The sequence below is a fragment of the Somniosus microcephalus genome, chromosome 22 (genome assembly GCF_052327205.1).
Source record: "Somniosus microcephalus isolate GS21.2 chromosome 22, FLI_Smic_1.0, whole genome shotgun sequence".
Taxonomy (NCBI): domain Eukaryota; kingdom Metazoa; phylum Chordata; class Chondrichthyes; order Squaliformes; family Somniosidae; genus Somniosus; species Somniosus microcephalus.
In genome coordinates this window covers 62,320,046-62,340,899 of record NC_141008.1, presented here as the reverse complement: position 1 = coordinate 62,340,899, position 20,854 = coordinate 62,320,046, and the positions used below count along the sequence as shown (strand labels likewise).

Sequence of the window (20,854 nt, the reverse complement as noted above, 5' to 3'; positions counted from 1 at the left end):
CTTCATACTGTTCATTTAAAAAATACATTAAAAGACTGCAACTTTGTTTCTTAGGTGAGTTCTTTATATTTATTTTTTGCTTTTTTTTTGTTTGAGTAGGTACCCGTTTCTTTCTGCAGGAACACCATTTTGGAGCTGACAGCGTATGATCAATATGGACGGAAATTTGATAACATTACCTCACTGCTGATTAACTGGAAATCATCCAACAGTTCTCTGGCCAGTTTTCATCCAGCGATACCAATGGAAATGATCTTAAGAGATGATGGAAGTGGACAGAAGAGGCTACATGGTGATGTATTGTATACCGAGTTTAAACATGCTAAAATATGATGATATGAAGGGTTGTAGTGGGATATCAAAGTGTCTGTTGACACCACTGTGTCAGCCAATGAGTGGGCAGAACATACAGTAGGACTCACAGCAAACAGTGTATTTTACAGCAAATGGTGTCTATTTACTGAGCAGAGTCTGTTTAAACCATGCATTACAGAAAACAGTCTACAGAGTCTATTTAAAAGGAGTCTACGAAATACAGCAAACAGAACTCGTGACCTAAACTGCAGCAACGTCTCCTGATAAAAGCAGGGTGATTTCTCCAGCAAAATGCAATGAATGGAGGATAGTAACATGTAAACGTAATCTTATAATCTCTTTGGTGAAGCACACTCTTTTCATACAGACCTTGTCTGAAATCTTCATGAGACCTGCATGGACTGTAAATTATTTTTGCGGGAGGTATATTCTTGTGCGGATCTTCCTTAACTCTCCTTTCCTACACTCCGTATAGCTCCTACTCTGTTAAAATAGAGAACAAGAGAATGCCCATTGGAAATCCCATAGCTTTAACTCTGAGCCTTTTTGGGTGGAGAGAAAACATTTCCAGTGGTCTCAGGCTCTCGGGCTGTCAGAGGGAAGGTCAACTCTGTTGAGGCACAAAGCAAAAAAATGCCTAAAAAGCTCTCTTCTAACTCCAGAAATCGCATTTTAAAGCTTCAGTTTGCAGGCTCCAAAATAAAGCACTCCCGCCAGTATCAGCTAATGCTGGCAACTGGCTTGTCTCTTATTTTGTCATGAATTACCCTTAGAGCATTGGGACTGCAAATCACAGGTTTTGGGAACTCTTCATTTTAATATAATGTAATGCGCTCTCGGCAGCATCAGCGCACACTGACAGAAGGCCTCCGACCCAATCAGAAATGGCAATTCGGCTATAATAGGACTGAAGCAGAATCCGTGCCCATTTACAGACGTCATTGAGTACAAACACCATTCCAGCACCAAAGAACTGCTAGAGGCGGTGAGCAAATCCAAGGCTGCCCTAAAAGAAAATTAAAAAGTGGGAGGTATAAGATGAACATTTTTCCTAAGATTCACAGCCAAAAATGAGTGTGCATATTGTACTCAAAAGATTTACCATAGTACTGTATATTCTTTTTGACCAACAGGTCATCGGATGGTTATAGTTTACAGGAGGAAAGGAACAGTGTCCATTTCAGTATATTTGGTCGGTTATCAAAAGACTGGTGCTGACCAAAACCAAAGCCATGGTGTAAGTTAATGATCAAGTGGATTTCAACTCTGCTAATCCATTGGTGCATTTAAATGTCTGAATAATATACATTTTAAAAAATTATTTCCACTCAAATGGGAGGGGAGACCCAGTAGTTTTTTTTTGCCAATCCTGTAATGGGTATATTTGAAGTATTTGAAAAGAACTTTCTCTACTTTTGTGGTATCTGCTGGTACTAATTGTACTTTCACAATGAATTCCATCATATTCAACCACCGTCTGCCCCACCTGTGACAGAGACTGTAGGTCCCGAATTGGACTCATCAGTCACCTGAGAACTCATTTTTAATGTGGAAGCAAGTCATCCTCGGCTCCGAGGGACTGCCTAAGAAGAAGATCCCTATTTGACTTTTCTTTGAAAATTTTTAGTGTATTTCTTGACAAAACTTGACCATTCTTTTAACATTATATTACCTGATTAATGTAGGATTCCCCACTCCTATTCTCTATTCAGCAACCCCTGCTGGACGTGTACATCAGATCAGGAGGGAATCAGGTTTGGTTGTGATGCCCCTTGCAGTCAAATAATCTACTTATTGTCACAGTTCACACATGACTAATGCCTACTTGAGCAAAGTACCAGAGGGCAACTGGTGACCACATAACTACTCCAGCAAAGAGTCAACGTCTTCAGGATAATGGGGGGGAGAGAGGAAAATCATTAAGAAACAGAAAACAACATGAAGGAAAGGGCTACTTTAGCCCCAATTTTTTAACTCCCTGGTCGGAATTGTGCGGGTGGGGGCGAAGGCAGATGTCAAACCATCTAGCCTTCCGCAGCATGAGGCCCAGGAGATTTTAACTCTTCTGCCTCATCAGTTAGTCTCCCTCCCAAACACAACAAGAAGCACTAGCTGGCAAGAACAGGATTTCTGGCGTCAGATGGCCTCGGCCAGGAACTCGAAGGGACGGCCCCTGGCACTCGGCTATGTGTTTACGAGGGGGGTGTAGGGATGGCATTGCAGTTGGGGAAGGGGCTGGGGGGAAGACATGCCCAGGGCAGGGGAGGTCCATGGTTGTGAGGCCCAGAGAAGCACTTCTGCTCTCTTAGCCCACAAAGAGACCAACAACAAAAAAATTAACCTACCTTTCTGGACCTCCACTGGCCCGACTCCCCTTGGTGTCAGGTTGACCTGGCAAGGAAGCCACGATAGCTCCCTCGCATTGACCTTGGGTTAAAATTGCAGTCAGGCCCCGGTGACAATATGCCCGATCTGCATATTTAACGAAGGACCTCATTACTTTTCGGTGGGTGTGTCTCTCACCTGCTGAAAAGAGCAGGTAAAAATTAGAGCCTGCAGGGAAGGCGGTGAGATTGGAGGGGGAAATTGCGGCCATTTTAAATCCCACCCGCCCGGTTTCTGCCCTTTTGTTCGTGAGTGGCGCATGGGTACTTTGGTCAGGCAGCAGTAAAGTTTTTATTTGCTAAGAATTAAACCTTTTTTAAAAATAAATTATCAGACGAACATTTATTGTAGAAAGAGCAAAAGAAAAACATGATTGCACCTTTGGTTTACAATAAGAATGTGTGTTATGCTTAGAGTAACAACTGAGATAGATCTATAAGTTCTTGGTTTAAATTTCCTCACGGTGCTGTAACATGCATCCTTAATTCTTGTAAAGTAAATGTGTTCTAGCAGTGTATTTTTGATTTAAGTACATACTGAATCCATTTCACCCGGAAAAGCATGTCACACTGTGTCTTGTTTTGTACTGCAGGCTGTTTTGTTTTTGCCAATAACGGCCACTGTTGATTTGTTGCTGGTGGATGATGTGTCTTTGGTACCCAAAAACCTCACTGTGTACAATCATCCTGATATTGTGGTAAGATGTACATTAAATATCAAAGAACATGTAATCAAATTGTAGATTAGCCAGGGTTAATTAAAATGCTATTCAGTATTACTGTTCATTTATATTTTTGTGAAATCCAGTAAGTTAAATATATGATAGTTAATTTTGAATCCTGGCTTTGTGATAATTGGCCACTGCATATGCCTGTGTAACAATGGTGACTACGCTTCAGAGGAAGTACTTTGGGACATCTTGAGAACGTGATCAAGCGCTATATAAATTAAGTTTGTTCCTTTTGTGAGAAAGTTATAGATTAAATGTGTATATCTGTAAACTAAACAATGCCAGTAACTTGTGTTTTATTTTTCTTTAGCAAATAATTTATTTAACTGAGGGCTCGGGATATTTTTTCATTAATACGACTGACATTGAGATTTTGACTAGCACATATCTGGAGGCAAAAAACTATGTACAAGTTAGTATCAAGTTCTCAAAACCTTTTTCTGTGTATTTTTGTTTGCTTGCTTTGACACTGCTACCCTTGTTGCTGCAGATAAGGCCACTGCAACCTGGAGTTGTGACAATGAAAGCATATGACTTGTGCCTGACATGTAAAGGTCCAGCCAGAGCAGAGATCCATGTATCAGATATATTAGATTTTGAGCTAGACCTTATTCACAAGGTAAGTACATTGAAGATATGCAAGTACAGTAAAAAGTCTAATACTAAGCTATTACTACCTCTGAGCAGTTTAAATTATTTTCTGACTTAATAAAGTTCATATTCCTATACCTGTAACATTAGGGAAATTAAAGCTACATGCAATTTGTTCCTGTTAACTTTCTTGGGGTCACATTGTAGTAATCTAGTGCTAAACTAGTACTTCTGGTACATGTATTTAGATCATTAGCACTTTGTTGGGTACATCAAGGAAAATTCTCTCAGCCAGGGAATGGAAAATTAGGAGGAGAGTGTAAATAAATAAGAGTTATTTCATCACCTGATCCTTCCTCCAGATTGAAATTGGAAAGTATGTTGCTGTCAATGTCAGAATCCTGGATTTCTTCAAGCAACCCTTCTTGAACAGATACTTTCATTATATGAATATTAGCCTACAGGCAGCTTCCCCAATTGTCACCTTAGAGTAAGTACAACACAAGATTTAGAAGGTGTAATTGTTTGAGAAATACAGATGCATTTTAGATACAGCAACTAAAAATATCAGAACTGAAATGCATATTTCTTTCAAAGGCTATAGTAATCTGTTTTATGTGGCATGAAAACATTCATTTACAGCACAAGCAGATGTATATTTTGATATAAGCTTTCACTAACTGCTACTGCAGTGGTTCTCAAACTTTTGGGCATAAGATTTGTTCTATCACAGTACCTCTCATCCAACTCCTGGTCTGCCTCATGTCTTCTCGTACCTGATTTTTCCAATACACTAACTCCTGCCTAATTCTCTGACCTGCCACTGTCGAAGAAAGCTTGGTAATGATCCAAGGTGACCGGGTCTACCTCATTTCAGGTAAGAAAGAGAAGGACTAAAGTGAAAAGTGAGAGCGGAAAGAAGTAAAGGAACATACAGGGGCAAAAACAGGAGAAACGTAAGTGAAAAGTGAGAGAAAGAAGCAAGTGAAGGGGAGCAGGAGAGGAAAACTGAAGTGAAAAAGGGTGTGATTGAGAAATGGAAGTGAAAGAAGAGAAACGGAAATAAAGAATAAGGCTGAGAAAGTGAAGCAGATCTAAAGGATAAGAATTATAACGATATTGGGGTAATTTTCTGAATTCATACTGCCAGTGGGGAGCCTTACCTATCGGCTGTGCATATTGAGAGATTGTGGGCGTCCTGCTCTCAATTCCAATATGTGAGGTTGATGGACATTTTTTCTGCAAAGCTTTATAGGGTGCAATGTAATGAGTATTTTTTGGTGGGGTCCAACCTGAAAAAGTTTGCAAACTACTGCGCTACTTTATAAATGTTGAAAATTTACATGGAATTTTAGGAAGCACAATAGCTGTGCACATGCCTCTCGACTTGCAATCTGTGGAAAGGGTGGAATTCATATTGGCACATGAAGGGATAAGCATGGTTTTCTGTAGAACCAGTAAATCAACTGGTTTTCTTTAGGTTGGGAATCTTGTGTGCCATTGACACAATTTAATGTCCGTTGCACTGACGGTAGTTGTGGAGAGATCCATACGCTCAGATTGTCCAAGCTGAAGAAGGATGTTTGGTGGTGAACATCCTGCTGGAAGAAATTATGGGGAGGTGGTGGAAAAGTTGTAAATCACAGCATCTTCATAAACTTTATAATTTTCAGAGCAAGTTCTGACTTGGATAAACGTGCTGCAAGTTACATAATGAGAGCTGTGGCTTTGGGGCAAACCACTGTTGTAGCAACTGTCAGGGACAAAAATGGCCGAAAGCTGAGCTCTGCTCCACGTCAGATAGAAGTGAGTGTGCCTTTTTTTGTTCTCATGGATACGAGTTAGCTAGCATTGGCATTGGCATCACTGTATATGTCTAGTTTAACCACAGTGCAAACAGTAATGGATTTGATCACCCTGAGAGTGTTTTGTACAGTTTCAGCAGAATGACACTTTCCCTCAGCAGCAAAGTAGCAGAGCCTATGTCTAAGGTGATGCTTGTGGTACTGTAGCAAACCTTACTTCTGAAGAGAAAGCCATAGATTTTCCTCCACTATGCCGCCCCAAGTTGGGTGGAATAGCAGTGGAAATAGTGGGAAAATGGGGCTAGGAGGCCTACCACCCCACTTAAATTTTCCCTCTGCTGGGACGAAAACTGCCGACTGCTCCTTCACTGCCCAATGTTGTGTAAATTATGGTGGGAAGTGGGACCCAACACTCCACCCAATGTCACTGCCAGGAGGGATATTGGCCGTATCCCCTTGGACAGCAGTGGTAATCTTGCTGAGTAGCATGTTTAGTAGTGGGCTCCTCGCCCTCTCAAGGCCGCCTTCCCCCTTTTCAGATATCCCATGGTTAATAGGGAGCATTGGCCAGAATTTAAAAATTAATCTTTGCGGTTTTCCTGCCCCTTTAATAGCAGCTCTTGTCTCCTAGTGCTGGAAGAGGTGTTTGGTTGCAGCACTGGCCACATTTACCTCTTTTTACAGCGGTGGGTTCCCTCTTGGCAGAATTTTGCTGCCTTGCATAAACAAACAGGCCCCCAGGGAGGAAACTGGGCTGGGGTCACAGCAGGCAGAAGTCCCACCCCAACCCTCTGAGCAGTTTGAGGGGAATCAGCCCAAAGTATATCTGAAGAGGAACCAGTTTTGGAGCTAATGAGAATATTCTGGTTGCCTGAAGAAAATTGCATTTGTCACACAAGCAGCATACTATTATTGAAAAAATAAAATATTTTTCCCAAATGTTGATTAAAATAGTACATGGAAAAGGACAACTGCTAAGATTTTTTAAATAGTTAATTCTGAGACAGGACAGGATAGGCTTTTGCTGTACTATTGATTTTGTGACAGTTTCATGCCACATTCAGCTTTGTGACATCAATTATTTGACAATTGTCCCTTTGTTCTTAGAACCATAGAGCCATGTTGCTTCCTAAATCAGTGACACAATAATGATGCGTTTGTACATATTGTGCATTTTTTTTGTGTAAAAATTAGATGATGAACAAGGCTTTGTAATAGATTGCTCATGTGATACTAACCTGCAATTTGCATTGGCTTCAGGTATTCCCACCTTTTAGACTAATCCCACGGAAAGTGACGTTGATCATTGGTGGTATGATGCAGGTTAGCAGACACAAGTAAATTCATACACACTTATTGCATGAATACAGGATTTATGAACACCCTTCTGTTACGTGGAGCTAAACATTTTCTGAATTATAGCATAAGATATAACGTGCAAAGGATCAGGAGCCAATTTAAGTTTATAATAGATACAATGTTAGAATTGAGAGCCTTATGGTGAGGGTGGGGTGTACTTTGGAAATTACATAAAATGTTAAAAATATGCTCTGGAAAATCTGTGTAGCATTATGTGTTGGCTTTCCAACACACACTACTGGCCCTATTTTTTGTGTTGTTAACTAGGAAAACTGATGTTAATGGGTTAAGAATTGTGCTTTATATTTGCTTGGACTCACAAGGACAGTAGTTTTAGCTGACCTCCATTTGGCCATTGAGTAAATTACAGATAATAATTGAGATAGCTGGAATGGGCTGGCAGGGAAAGAAAGGAAGAACTTGCATTTATATCTGTGCAAGTGTCTCAGGATGGCCCAAAGTGCTTCAAGATGACCTTTGTGCCTCCCATGCATTCTTTTGGTTATTGAACTAGTGAACTGAAACTTACCATTCACTACATAACTTCTTCATTAGCACTAAATGCTTTTTCTTGTGTGGTAGTTCAAATTAGAACTCTGCTAAGACCCAGAAAAACTCATTACTAGTGTCGGCAAGTTCTGGGACCAAACATACAACTGTGAAGTAAGCATGTTAACTACTGGGGTGGCTATAGGTAATATTTTTCACAGCTGTGGAAAATTTCTACAAATTTGTTTTTCTAACAATCATGAGCAAAATCTTGACTCATTTGTTGATTGCTAATTGTATACAACGCTATTGTTGTCTGTGCTATAAACTGATGTCCTGTTGTAGAACAACATCCATTATTTAGATTAGTAAAGTACAAGTTATCATACTAAGAGTAGAATTATATTTCCAGATTTGCTCAGAAGGGAAGAACATTTAATTTTCATATATTTGTATATGGAAAAAGTATCGGCATTTATTAAAGAGTTTCTGATATGTGTACGGAACATCCAAGTGGGGAAAGGTATTTTTTGTTTCACCCAGTGTACTGTACTATTTTAATAAAACAAAAAATGGCAGTGATCCAAGGAGCAACAGAACCTGGATTCATGCCCACGTCGCCATATATTTCTAATCTTGTGCCATCAGGGAGCAACACTAACTGGAAGCTCGTCACTTACACAGAGGGAAGGGAAATCAGAGTGAAAAGCCAGAATGTCAGAGGTCTGGCAGCAATTCTGCTGCCTCCAAATGGGCTGGAAATAGTTGTGTTGTCAACAAGATTTAAAGATGGGTAGGAAAATAAATACATGAAGAGCAAAAAGAAAAATTGAGAATTTGGCTCCTGTATTCTTTAAACTCTAATGTTCTTTACATGTGCACCTCCCAGAGTCCATTGCATATATGAGAAAACAGTAAGCTAATGCTGTTGGTGTTAAATCTGTGAATGTTGATGTATGGTGTCCTTCAATAAATCGACAAGAGACTGCAGAGGAACAATCATCCAGTAAACACCTGTTGAAGGTGACTCTAAAACTAAAGTACAGATCCCTACTCAGGGTTTATATACGTGTGGTCACTGCCGGTACTACAGTATACAGGAGCTGTAAAAAGTAGTTCTCCCCTTAAAGGTACATACACTACAATTCCTCCCCTTTTAGATTAACAGTACCATAACATTCATTTAACAATTAACACTTTTAACATGCAACATTAACTGCAAATAGTCCATTTACAAATTCAGTCTTTGGGGCGGCTTCCTGATCCTTTCTGGATAGCGCCTTTCCTGAGTGTCTTGCTCTTGGTGTGGAGGCGATTCTGGCCCCCTGTCGTCGGTTGGTTCATCAGCTTCCGATGCTACTGTTTCTGGGGTAGATGCTACCTGTATGTCGGGTTCATCACCAGGTACGCGAGACCTGGGGTTGACTCGTTCCTGTGACTCTAGGATCTGGTCGACATGGCGTCTCACAATGTTCTCCCCAACATCCACTGTGTACATTAGTGGCCCCTGCCGTGTGCATATCGTTCCTGGTTGCCATTTCTCTGTTCGGTAGTCGCGGGCCAAGACTGGTTGCCCTACATTGAAGCTCCTTGTCGGCTTCTCATTGATGTGTTGGAATTGCTTATTCTCAACATCTCTTCGTACATTTGGTCTGAGCAAATCCAGACGAGATCTCAACCTTCGGTTAAAGAACATCATGGCCGGGGTCTGGTTGGTGACTGCATGTGTCGCATTTCTGTAGGCTAACAGGAAATTGTCCACCTTATGCTGCAGTGGAATGTCGTCATCGCACATGGCCCTTACTGCTTTTTTAAAGGTTTGTACGAACCTCTCAGCCAATCCATTTGTGGCTGGATGATACGGGGCAGATGTGTAATGCCTTACCCCATTCATTTTCATAAATCTTCGAAACTCTTCGGACACAAACTGTGGTCCGTTATCAGAGCAAATCTGCTCTGGCAAGCCGTTCCTGGCAAATATGGTCCGTAGGACTGCAGTAGTTTTCTCCGTGGTGGTGGAGGACATTTTGATCACCTCAGGCCATTTCGAGTGCGCATCCACGGCTATTAAAAACATTTGAGTCCATGAATGGACCAGCAAAATCAATATGCACCCGTTGCCATGGAGATGAGGGCCACTCCCATGGGTGTAGAGGGGCATGTGGTGGTGCATTTTGGACCTTCTGGCATCCTGAGCAGCTCTTTGTCAGGTCCTCGATTTGCTGATCGATCCCCGGCCACCACACATAAGCCCTAGCAAGGCTTTTCATTTTCACCCCTCCCAGATGGCCTTCGTGAAGCTCATTGAGCACTCTGCCCCTTAACTTGGGTGGAATTACCACTCGGGATCCACACATCAAGGTCCCCTGGCATACTGACGGCTGTTCTCTTCTGGATGAGAATGCTGGCAACAGTGAGTCGCCATGTGCTGGCCATCCCTTCACCGTCAAATCATATACCCGAGACAGTGTCGGGTCATTTCGGGTCTCCTTCTCTATACCAGTGTTAGTTACTGGCAAGCATTCAATTATAGTCGAATGAAATATTTCGACAGGATCCACTGCTGGTGCTTCCTCCGCAGTAGGTAGTGGCAGGCGTGATAGCCCATCAGCGTTTCCATGCTGTTTCGTGCCCTTATACTCTATCATATTGGTGCGCCCCAAGAAAAAGGGACCACCTTTGTAGCCGTTGCGCAGTCATCACCGGAACACCCTTCTTTGGATTAAAGATGGAGACAAGTGGTTGGTGGTCAGTCAGCAAGGTGAACTTCTGCCCGTGCAGATAGTGGTTGAACTTTTTCACTCGCCACACTAGGCTGAGGGCCTCCCTGTCAATCTGGGCGTAGTTACACTCGGCTGAGGTTAGTGACCGAGACGGAAAGGCTACTGGCCTCTCCGAGCCGTCCGGGAATTTGTGCGACAGCACCACTCCAATGCCATAGGGTGATGCATCACACGCCAACCGAATTGGTAGTGCTGGGTTGATATGAGCCAACACCTCTTTTGATGTGATCAATTCTTTGCACTTCTGGAAAGCTCGTTTACATTCGTTATTCCACTTCCATGGTACCCCCGTTTGCAGTAGGGTGTTCAGTGGGTGTAGTACTATAGACAAATTCGGCAAGAACTTATGGTAGTAATTCACCAACCCGAGGAACGACCTCAGTTGTGACACATTTTCCGGTGCTGGAGCCTTGACTACTGCCTCAATCTTTTCAGGGGACTTATGTAACCCCTCTTCATCAATAACGTGGCCACAATACGAGATCTGCTTCTGGAAAAACTCGCATTTGTGGCGATTAGCTCGGAGCCCATAATCCTTCGATCTAGTGAGCACCTGCTCCAGGTTGGCGAGGTGATCACTGTCATTTTCGCCCGTGACCAGGATGTCGTCCAAATAACACTGGGTCCCTGGAATCCCTTGCAGGACTTGATCCATTGCCCTTTGCCAAATAGCCGGAGCTGATGCTACCCCGAACACCAGCCGGTTGTATTGGTAGAGACCTTTGAGTGTTGATCGTGAAGTACTGTTTCGAGGCTTCTTCTACCTCCATTTGCAGGTACGCCTGGGCCAGATCAATCTTAGTGAAGCGTTTCCCTCCAGATAGCGAGGGGAAAATATCTTCAATCCGCGGAAGCGGATATTGTACAGGACTGGGTTCACTGTCACCTTAAAGTCCCCACAGATGCGAACCACCTTTGGTTCCCCAGGCGTATTACTCAACGACCTCTTCATTACAGGAACGATGGGTGTAGCCCACTCGCTCCAGTCCACTTTGGATAGTACTCCTGAACGTTCCAAACCTTCCAGCTCTGCTTCGACGGCTGGGCGGATCGCATAAGGTACCGGTCTGGCCTTAAAAAAACAAAACAAAAAAAAACAACAACTTTGGGCTTGCATTTTCCTCTATTTTGATCGTCGCTGTTATGCCTTTTAGTGTTCCGAGGCCCTCCTGGAACACTTCTTGTGCGTCAGTTAGCATTTTTGACAGTCGTCCAGGCATGACGTCGTCATCCTTTTTGGCATCTACAGTCAGTGCTTGTATGGAATGCCAATCTAGATGTATCTTCCGGATCCATTCACATCCTAGTAGTGGTGGTCCTCCATCTGGCAATACATATAGGTCCATTTTTGGTGTTTCCTTGCCGTTGTATATCACGTTCACCCTTATTTTTCCTTTGGGGTAGACTTTTTACCCCGTGTATGTCTTCAAGACAATCTCTGTATCTCTCAAGGGTATATGTGAGAATAGCCGCTTGTAGTCCCTTCGGTTTATGACAGTTAGGGCTGATCCTGTGTCCAATTCCATTTTCACTTGGACTCCATCTATCTTGAGCGTGACCCAGATAGTTTGGTGATCCTCCATTTTGATTACATTATGTAGTTTCAGACAACCCAGCTCCTTGCTTCCGGAGTCTGTATCACTTTTCTGTTTGTCTGAACTACTCTCCGTCACCTTATGTACCTTTTTGTACTTCTCCTGTGGAGATTTCTTGCTGCTGGTTTTCTTTCCCGACCTGCAGACACTTGCTATGTGTCCTACTTTTCCACACTGTCTGCACACTTGGTCCTTGAACCAACAGTCCTTATGGTCGTGTGTTCTGCCGCAGCGATAACACTTCACTGCTCCATATGACATTTCATTTGTGCCATATTCTTGCGGTCTCCGTTGTATCTCTGCAGCGCCCCGTGCGGCTGCTTCGTGTGATACTGCCATGCTGAAAGCCTTGTCCAGCGTAAGATCCTTTTCTGATAAAAGCCGTTTCTGGGTTCCTTCACTTTGAAGCCCACACACAAACTTGTCCCTTAAAGTATCTGCTGGTCCCGTTCCAAACTGGCAGTGTTTCGATAGTTTGCGCAGTTCCATTAAATACTCAGCATTACTTTCGTCTTTATGCTGGTTCCTTTTGTGAAACTTAAATCTTTCTGCTATCGGCAGCGGTGTGGGGTTTAAGTGGTCCTGTAGGATTGCCACTATGCTTTCAAAATCCTTTTCCACTGGCTTCTCTGGGGTTACTAGGTTTCGCAGTAAGCCGTATGTTTTTGCACCCATGGAATTCAACAATACCAGTGCTTTCCTGGCATCTGGCACTTCATTCGCCTTGCCGTACACTTCTACGCGTTCTATATATGTTGCCCAATCTTCGACTTCATTGTCGAACGCTGTGACACTGCCACTCTTCGGCATCCCTGGGTGTGGTTAGACTGGCTAAAAATGGCGTCTCCCGCGCTCTCCCTTCTTCTCCGCTGGCTCAAAATGGCGTCTCCCGCACTTCCTTCCCCCGCGGACGCTGCTCAGCCCTTGAAACCCTGGCCGTGCTCTGCGCGTTTTACCCTCTCTCTTACCCCATCGACGCTGCTCGGCCTTTTTCTGTGCCGTCGGTCGGCTCCAGCCGCCGCCGTCCGGGAAGGGTCTGCGCCGTATCTGCTGCCAGCCCGCTGCGCTGGATCGTCGCGACTGGGGAACCAAGCCCAGCTCTCCACAGCCTCCTCTGCGATGTTCAAGTCCTCTCCGGATGGTTGACGCCCGCACTGGTGGAATCGGCCTCCTTCTACAGAGTTGCAGGTAGGTTCGAATCGACTCGTCGCCAATGTTAAATCCGTGAATTTTGATGTATGGTGTCCTTCAATAAATCGACAGAGACTGCAGAGGAACAATCAACAGGTGTTTACTGGATGAAGGTGACTCTCAAACTGAAGTACAGATCCCTACTCAGGGTTTATATACAGGTGTGGTCACTGCCGGTGCTACAGTATACAGGAGCTGTAAAAAGTAGTTCTCCCCTTAAAGGTACATACACTACAGTTGGGAAGATACCTGGGAAAAAGTATTAAAGTAAAAGTTTTATTTTGACGCTTTGTTGATTACAAGCTTTGTCCTATAGAGAAACTGAGCATTTTCTAATCTATCCGTTGCAATTGATTGTAGGTGATGTCTGAAGGTGGTCCACAACCACAGTCAAATATTTATTTCTCTATTAATAATCGCACTATTGCTAAGGTAAATGAATTAGGACAACTGACTGCCTTGGTGGTGGGAACAGCAAAAGTGACTGGTATTGTCCAGGCTGTCGACGATGACACAGGAAGAGTGGTTGTTTTCTCTCAGGTAATGCTACTTCTTTGCCATTGAGTTTGCTATAAATTACATTTCTACCCAAAGAACCAGCTTTTAATTTGGCTCCTGAATGGGTAATGAGGATTATCTGTTTGTTTTATGCATCAGAGGCTTGTTGTAATTTTTCCCAATCAAAAGCAAATGGGTCGCGTTTATTTTTACCTGTCACTGGAAGATCTGTGTTTGATTTTGTACAGCACTGTCAAGAAAATCAGTAGTTGTAGAAAGATTATCTAATTTGTGACTCTTGAAATATTGTTCAGTGTTTCTGTGCATACGACATCTTTCAGGTTATAGCAAGAATAAGTACAGTTTGTTTAAATAATTAATTTTTATTATTTCTTCAAGTGAAAATTATACTTTTTGTATTTGCCTCTCTTAATAAAATGGTCTGCTATTATTTTAGTCTTCCCTTCAGTGATTGCAAGAATGTCACTGATGCATCTCAAAAAAGGGGGAAAAGGAGGTCAGTGGTTTGGAGCAATCCTTCTGGCAAACTTGGTAGAGAGAGGTTGCCTAAATCCGAATTGGAAACGTGCTCAACCTTCACAACCACTAATGTATTTCAGCTGTCTTGATAAGTCAGATACTCCACTTTGGTGTGAGACCTTTTGTACAGTACTTTCAAATGAATAGGATATTATTAATAAATGTGTGAATCTCATTCATTGCAGATTTAGTAGATCCACATTATAAACCCAACATCTAATTTGTAGCACAGGTCTGCTGTAAAAGGAGAGAACACCTAAAAAATGAGCTCCTTTAAATCTTTTAAGTTTTCATCTAGCAAAATTTATTGTGGCATATGGGAGGTTGGTTTATACATTCATCCTTCTCCCATATCTTCTATGTTTCAATGTATTACATAAGTATGAGACCTAAGGCTGGGTTTTGTCAATGGGGACGCGTTGGGGGCGGGACTGCTGGTTGTCGGGTTTCAGTCCCGCCCCCAACGACATCCGGCCAACCCATGCTATTTTCCCTTGATTGACCTTGTTAAGCCCGCCCTGCGGGCTTAGCCGGCCAATTAAGGGAAAGCCGGTGACAGAGGACATCAGCGTATGACGTTTCATGACAGATGAATTGTCAGCATTTGACAGCTTTGAGAAGCTGTCAAACACTGACGATCTCTGTTCTAAGGTGAGCCCTTGCACAAAGACTCACCAAACCTCTTTCCTCAGCAGAAATCAGATGGCTGCTACATCTGAGAATGCAGCAGCCATTCTGTCATCTCTGCCGTTGAGATGAGGCACCTCCGGATCCCCAAGGGTTGAAGCCTGCAGAAAGAAACAAAGGTAAGTAAACTTTTTCTAACACTTTACACTCACCTCTCACTTACCTCTCCACACTTGCACCCGTCACCACTGCTCGCCTCGCAGCCATCGGGAAGCCCGCACTTGCAGGGGTAAAATGGGGATAAACCTCTTAACTGCCAGTTAACTACCTGTTAACAGGCAGTTAATTGGCTGTCATCCCCTTCCGGCCTCGAGGAGACGGGTCCCTGTGCGACTCGGGGACCCGCCTCCCGGGAAGATGACACGGAGGTGGGTTGGGAGCGGGTTCGGTACCTGCTCTCAGTTTCTGCCATTTTTCCGGCAGTCCCGCCTCCATACCCACCTCCCCAGGGCTGGCAAAATTCCCTCCCTAATGTTTTCTGCTCTGAATTAATGTTTTAGGAACAGAGTTTATTCAGATCCAATTGCTTTTCCTGTAGTTTTTGTGTTTCATAGTTTCTTTGAAAACTCAGAAACTGCTCTCTTTAAATTTTGTAAATTTCTAAAGACAACCTAAATAATGACATCAGTGAAGATGACCAGCTCCAAAGAGTGCTGTAGTCGTTCTGTGGCAATTTGATGTACTGGCTTGTTTGTTTTTTAAATAGTGTACAAGCATTATTTTAAGAAGGCTGAGATGTATGCCTACTGGAAAGCTGCATAGATTAATCAGCAGTTTCCAAAGGGCTACATAAATGTGAGATTGACTCTTCTGAGTAATTAGAGTTTTATCTTTTGACAAAAGGATGAAGTGACTGTAGAAGTGATTCAGCTAAAAGGGATAAAAATCCATGCTCCAGTAACTAGATTGAGGACAGGAACTCAGGTATAGTGTGTAATCTTTTTGTATATTTACATGTGGATCAGGATCGGTGTTGTAAATGATATGGCATTTTAAGTAACATGCAGTTTTATAACAGTGACTCGAGCAGAAGTGATTTGTACTTTGTACCCCTATTTATTAAACTTAGGATCCTATATGCTTTTTATCGCTTTATCAATTTGCCTTCCCACATTTAAAGATTTGTGTACCTGAAACTCCCAGACTCCCTGATCATCACCTCCTTTTAAGGTTTTAACCTTTTACTGTGTATTTCATCTCCTTATTCTTTCCCCCCAAAACCTCACATTTCTCTGCATTAAGATGGATCTGACATCTAGCTGCTCAAACTACTGACCTGTCTGTGTCATTCTGAAGTTGTTTACAGTAATCTTCACAGTTAACCCACTCGTTATTTTTATGTTGTCTGCAAATTTTCGTATTGTGCCCCCTATACCTGAGTCCAGATCATTTGCATATAAATATTAAGAGCAATGGTTCTAACAATGACCCCTGGAAGATACCACTGTTTACATCTCTCCAATCCAAAAAAAATCCATTAACCACTACTCTGATTCTGTCCTTTAGCCAACTTCTTTGCCATGCTCCAATATTCCCTTTAATAACGTACCCCTTAATTGTACTAACAAATTTCCTATGTGGTATCTTATTAAATGCCTTTTAAAAATCTATATACACAACATCCAATGCAATTCCTTTATCAATACACTCCACTATTTACTCAAAGAGCTCTATTAAATTTGTCAGCCGCAACTTGTGTTTTACAAATATGTGCCAGCTGTCCTCAGTTAGCCCATGTCTTTGTAAGTAACTTAATTTTATCCCATATTACAACCTTTAGAAGTTGACCCACTAGGCTGACTGATCAATAGTTTGCTGTTTTTACCCTTGCTACCTTCTTGAACAGAGGTGTTACATTGGCAATCCTCCAATCCTGTGATACAGCATCCATACCTAAGGATGTTTAAAAGATTGTGCTTAGAGCCTCTGCTATTTACTTTCTGACTTCTCTCAGGATTCCAGGAGACATGCCCTCAGACCTGGATCCTTTTCCATTTTGAGTTTCACCATTTATCTATTGATTAATTTTCAAGGATAATGGGGAGACACATTTGATTAACAACACAGTTCCTTAATCTCTGGCACATGGATTTGAATCCAGTCCAGACAAATGAGATCTTTTGAGTTGTGAACTCTGCATCAAGCTGGTTGTTATGTTTTGGGATTTTTTATGTTTTTTTCATGGAAAGGATTATGGGATTGAATTAATGGTCAAGGGTTGTGTTTTGTAACTAAATAGATTTACACAGGTTTAAGAAGAAGGGCTGCAGGCAGTGGGCGTGTGTATTGAATCCAGATAGGCCAGTTTGTGGAATTCACAAAAGATGCCTTCTCTCGGATCCATTAACTAGGATGGCGCCCATTCATTTTTAGAACAGTAAGAGATATCCTCTTTTAAAAACTCACACCCCAACTGGGAAGGAGAGGTAGCTGGATTTATTGACGTCCCCATAGGACAAACCATAGTTGAAATTTGTGAACTGTATTGGGGGTGAGGAGAACAAAATGTGTGGGTCACCAGTGATTCCCTCACTCTCGCAGTTTATAATAGACCTCCGTAAATTTCCACACAAAAATTGCAGTTCAATTGAGCAAGTGCTGAGTTAAAGTTCTCCAGGCTAAGAGCTCTTTAAAACAAGCATGTCCCACAATGCATAATTTAACAGGAGTACACTGAATAAGCATAAAGCTATTCTGTGTTTCGGTCAACAATGTCTTAAAAACAGATAAGACTTCTGAATTATATTTTGATAAAAAATATTGTGATAAGATGTATTTGTCCTTTAAATTTTAAACACTTGACTTCACATTTATTGCAAAATCAGTTCTTTGTTCAGTAGCATAAGGGATAAATAGCTAACTGGGTGAATGTCTGAATCCTTATTCTTAACATGGTTTGATACATAGGTTGTAAAATGTGGCACATTTGAACGTTTCAGATACCAGTGTATGCGATAGGGGTCACAAGTAGCCAGACTCCATTTTCCTTCGGTAATGCAATACCAGGTCTGACATTTCACTGGACAACCACAAAGCGGGAGGTCATTGAGCTTGTCACCAGACACTCGGAGGTAATTGGCATTTCCTCACTTAAAAAACAAAGGTTCTGGCTCAAATGATCAATCAAGTGCATACTGTTATTTAGTATTTATAACAAATCATAAAATCCAATATTCTGGTGCCTCAAATAGCAACTCTACTTAGTTCTAAAATATTTGAGATTGTTTTTTGCTGACATAAGATACCTGGATATTTAATTATCCTTAATATGGAAGCTAACAGCATTAGAAAGAGAGAGAGAACATTTGTAACGCTCATCTGTAATAGAACTGGGCATCTTAATAATGTAGCCTTATCCTCTGTCCCTGGTGACAGTTTTTTCTTATCTTTCCCTCATTTATAAATGTATTTAATTTTCTCCCACTCAAGACTTTATTGGGCCAAACACTATTTCCCAGACTGGAGAGACAAGTGACCTGCATGAAGACCTTTGCTAATGAACTAGATACTTGGGCATGCAGAAGAGCAGTCTGGGTGACTCTTTCTCCAAAGTTCCCTCCCGTTGGGGAAATCCCTGCACTTTGGTCCTTTTTTGATTAGAAACTCGTCACACAGGAAATTGGAATGATGAGTCGTGCATTGGATCACTAATGTGGTGCATCACTCTGCTGCCGCAAGTGGGGTTTTTTACTGTTTAAACCTATACTTCTCAGTACTGATCACAATGAATTGGGATAATAATGTTTGGTTCTACTAATAGGCAAAAGTTAGAAGTTCTCTTAACCTACTATTGCCTTCAAGTGAGACATTTTTCATCCCTGGCTTGTATTTAAAAAATGATCCTAAAGTATTGTCTTAAAATTGTTGTTTGCCTACATTACAACAGTAACTACGGTTCATAAGCACTTCATTGACTATGAAGAACTTTAGCATGTCCTGAGGATATGAAAGGTGCTATATAAATGCAAGTTCTTCCTTTTTTTTTTAAAAAGTGCCATTTTCTGCAATACTATTCTGTAAATAAAATTGAGCACATTTTCAAACACTGCAGTAACATTTGAATAACTGTACTGCTTGTTTTATAGATTTCCTTACAGCTTTCCGCAGAACATAATTTTGCCATGCTACTGTACAGCAGAGCGCAAGGGAAAACAGGTTTGAAAGTCACGATAAAGGCACGGCATCCATCTGCTGGACAGTTTGAAGGATTTATTGACAGATTTTCTGATGAAATTCAGATTATGGTAATTCTATATGTTGTGTTTTCATTTTCATTTACATTGCAATTTAATAACAATTGGGGTCCACTTAGGATCAACTCTCAAGTGGTGCAATACATTAGTTGTTTCTAATGCTGAACCACAAGAGTTTGGATGTGTGGTTGTGCTTGCAGTTTGCCACATGAGTTTCTGATCTCGGATTGGCCATTAGGATCCCAGAGAAAGGGAAAATCAGAAAGCATATCAAGTGCCAGGCAATGATTATCTCCAAAAAGAGAGAGCCTAACCACCTCCCCTTGACATTCAACGGCATTACCGTCGCCGAATTCCCCACCATCAACATCCTGGGGGTTACCATTAACCAGAAACTTAACTGAACCAGCCACATAAATACTGTGGCAACAAGAGCGGGTCAGAGGCTGGGTATTCTGCGGCGAGTGTGTCTCCTCCTGACTCCCCAAAGCCTTTCCACCATCTACAAGGCATGAGTCAGGAGTGTGCTGGAATACTCTCCACTTGCCTGGATGAGTGCAGCTCCAACAACACTCAAGAAGCTCTACACCATCCAGGACAAAGCGGCACGCTTGATTGGCACCCCATCCACCACCCTAAACATACACTCCCTGCAGCACTGGCGCACCGTGGCTGCAGTGTATACCATCTACAAGATGCACTGCAGCAACTCGCCAAGGCTTCTTCGACAGCACCTCCCAAACCCGCGACCTCTTCCACCTAGAAGGCCAAGGGCAGCAGGCACATGGGAACATCAAAACCTCCAAGTTCCCCTCCAAGTCACACACCATCCTGACTTGGTTCCTTCATCACTCGGTCAAAATCCTAGAACTCCCTCCCTAACAGCACTGTGGGAGTACCCTCACCACACGGACTGCAGCGGTTCAAGAAGGCGGCTCACCACCACTTTCTCGAGGGCAATTAGCGATCGGCAATAAATGCTGGCCTTGCCAGCGACTCCCACATCCTATGAACGAATATTTAAAAAAACTCAGCTGCTTTTGTACTAATTCCATAGTGCAATGAAAAATGGCCTAGTGACATGATTTTTATGTTTTACACAGTTTTATGTCTTATTTGTATATATTTGATATAAATATTATCAAAAATGTATGCAAAGTCCATTCTCCAACACTGCTTTAAAGTATATTGTGATAAAAATATTTAATATAGTCTGGCATACTTTTACACGTAACATTTTTTCAAGATCCATGTATTTTCTTCAGTAAAAGCTATGTGTAGCTGAGATAAATTATTAATTATGGAACATAATTTAAATCACTTTTACTGGAGTTAATCCGGTTAGTTATTTAATGCTAATATATTTTATTAGAAATGATTCTTACAAAAGCTCAAATAGTTGCAATTGTTATTTTGCATTTTTTTTCCTTCAGAACTGACCACGTCTCTCTTATAACCTGAAATGTGGTTTATTTTGCCACAGCAGTGTGCGATACAAAAACACAAGTGCATGTTGTTTGGATTAATGAGGATACTTTGACGATAACATATTTCCCCTTACTGCAGGTGTTTGGAATACTGCAACTTTTGCCGCTCTCTCTACCAGCAGAGGAAGTACTGATGTCACCAAACTCCCATCTAAAGTTACAGACCTCTAGGTGTGTTTATTTATTTATTGGAATTATTATAACCA

General features: G+C 42.0%; 1 protein-coding gene across 1 annotated transcript in view; it reads left to right on the top strand.

Annotated features, from left to right (window-relative positions):
- LOC147102459 (nuclear pore membrane glycoprotein 210-like) overlaps positions 1 to 20,854 on the top strand; it is a 132,189-nt gene that overhangs the window by 65,103 nt on the left and 46,232 nt on the right. The window contains exons 17-28 of the mRNA XM_085964935.1: positions 100 to 292; positions 1,449 to 1,552; positions 3,293 to 3,397; positions 3,741 to 4,049; positions 4,384 to 4,511; positions 5,695 to 5,827; positions 7,087 to 7,149; positions 13,604 to 13,783; positions 15,812 to 15,892; positions 17,908 to 18,039; positions 19,054 to 19,212; positions 20,728 to 20,819. Of these exons, the coding sequence (XP_085821061.1) occupies positions 100 to 292; positions 1,449 to 1,552; positions 3,293 to 3,397; positions 3,741 to 4,049; positions 4,384 to 4,511; positions 5,695 to 5,827; positions 7,087 to 7,149; positions 13,604 to 13,783; positions 15,812 to 15,892; positions 17,908 to 18,039; positions 19,054 to 19,212; positions 20,728 to 20,819 (1,679 nt within the window). The remainder of the gene's footprint in view (positions 1 to 99; positions 293 to 1,448; positions 1,553 to 3,292; positions 3,398 to 3,740; positions 4,050 to 4,383; positions 4,512 to 5,694; positions 5,828 to 7,086; positions 7,150 to 13,603; positions 13,784 to 15,811; positions 15,893 to 17,907; positions 18,040 to 19,053; positions 19,213 to 20,727; positions 20,820 to 20,854) is intronic.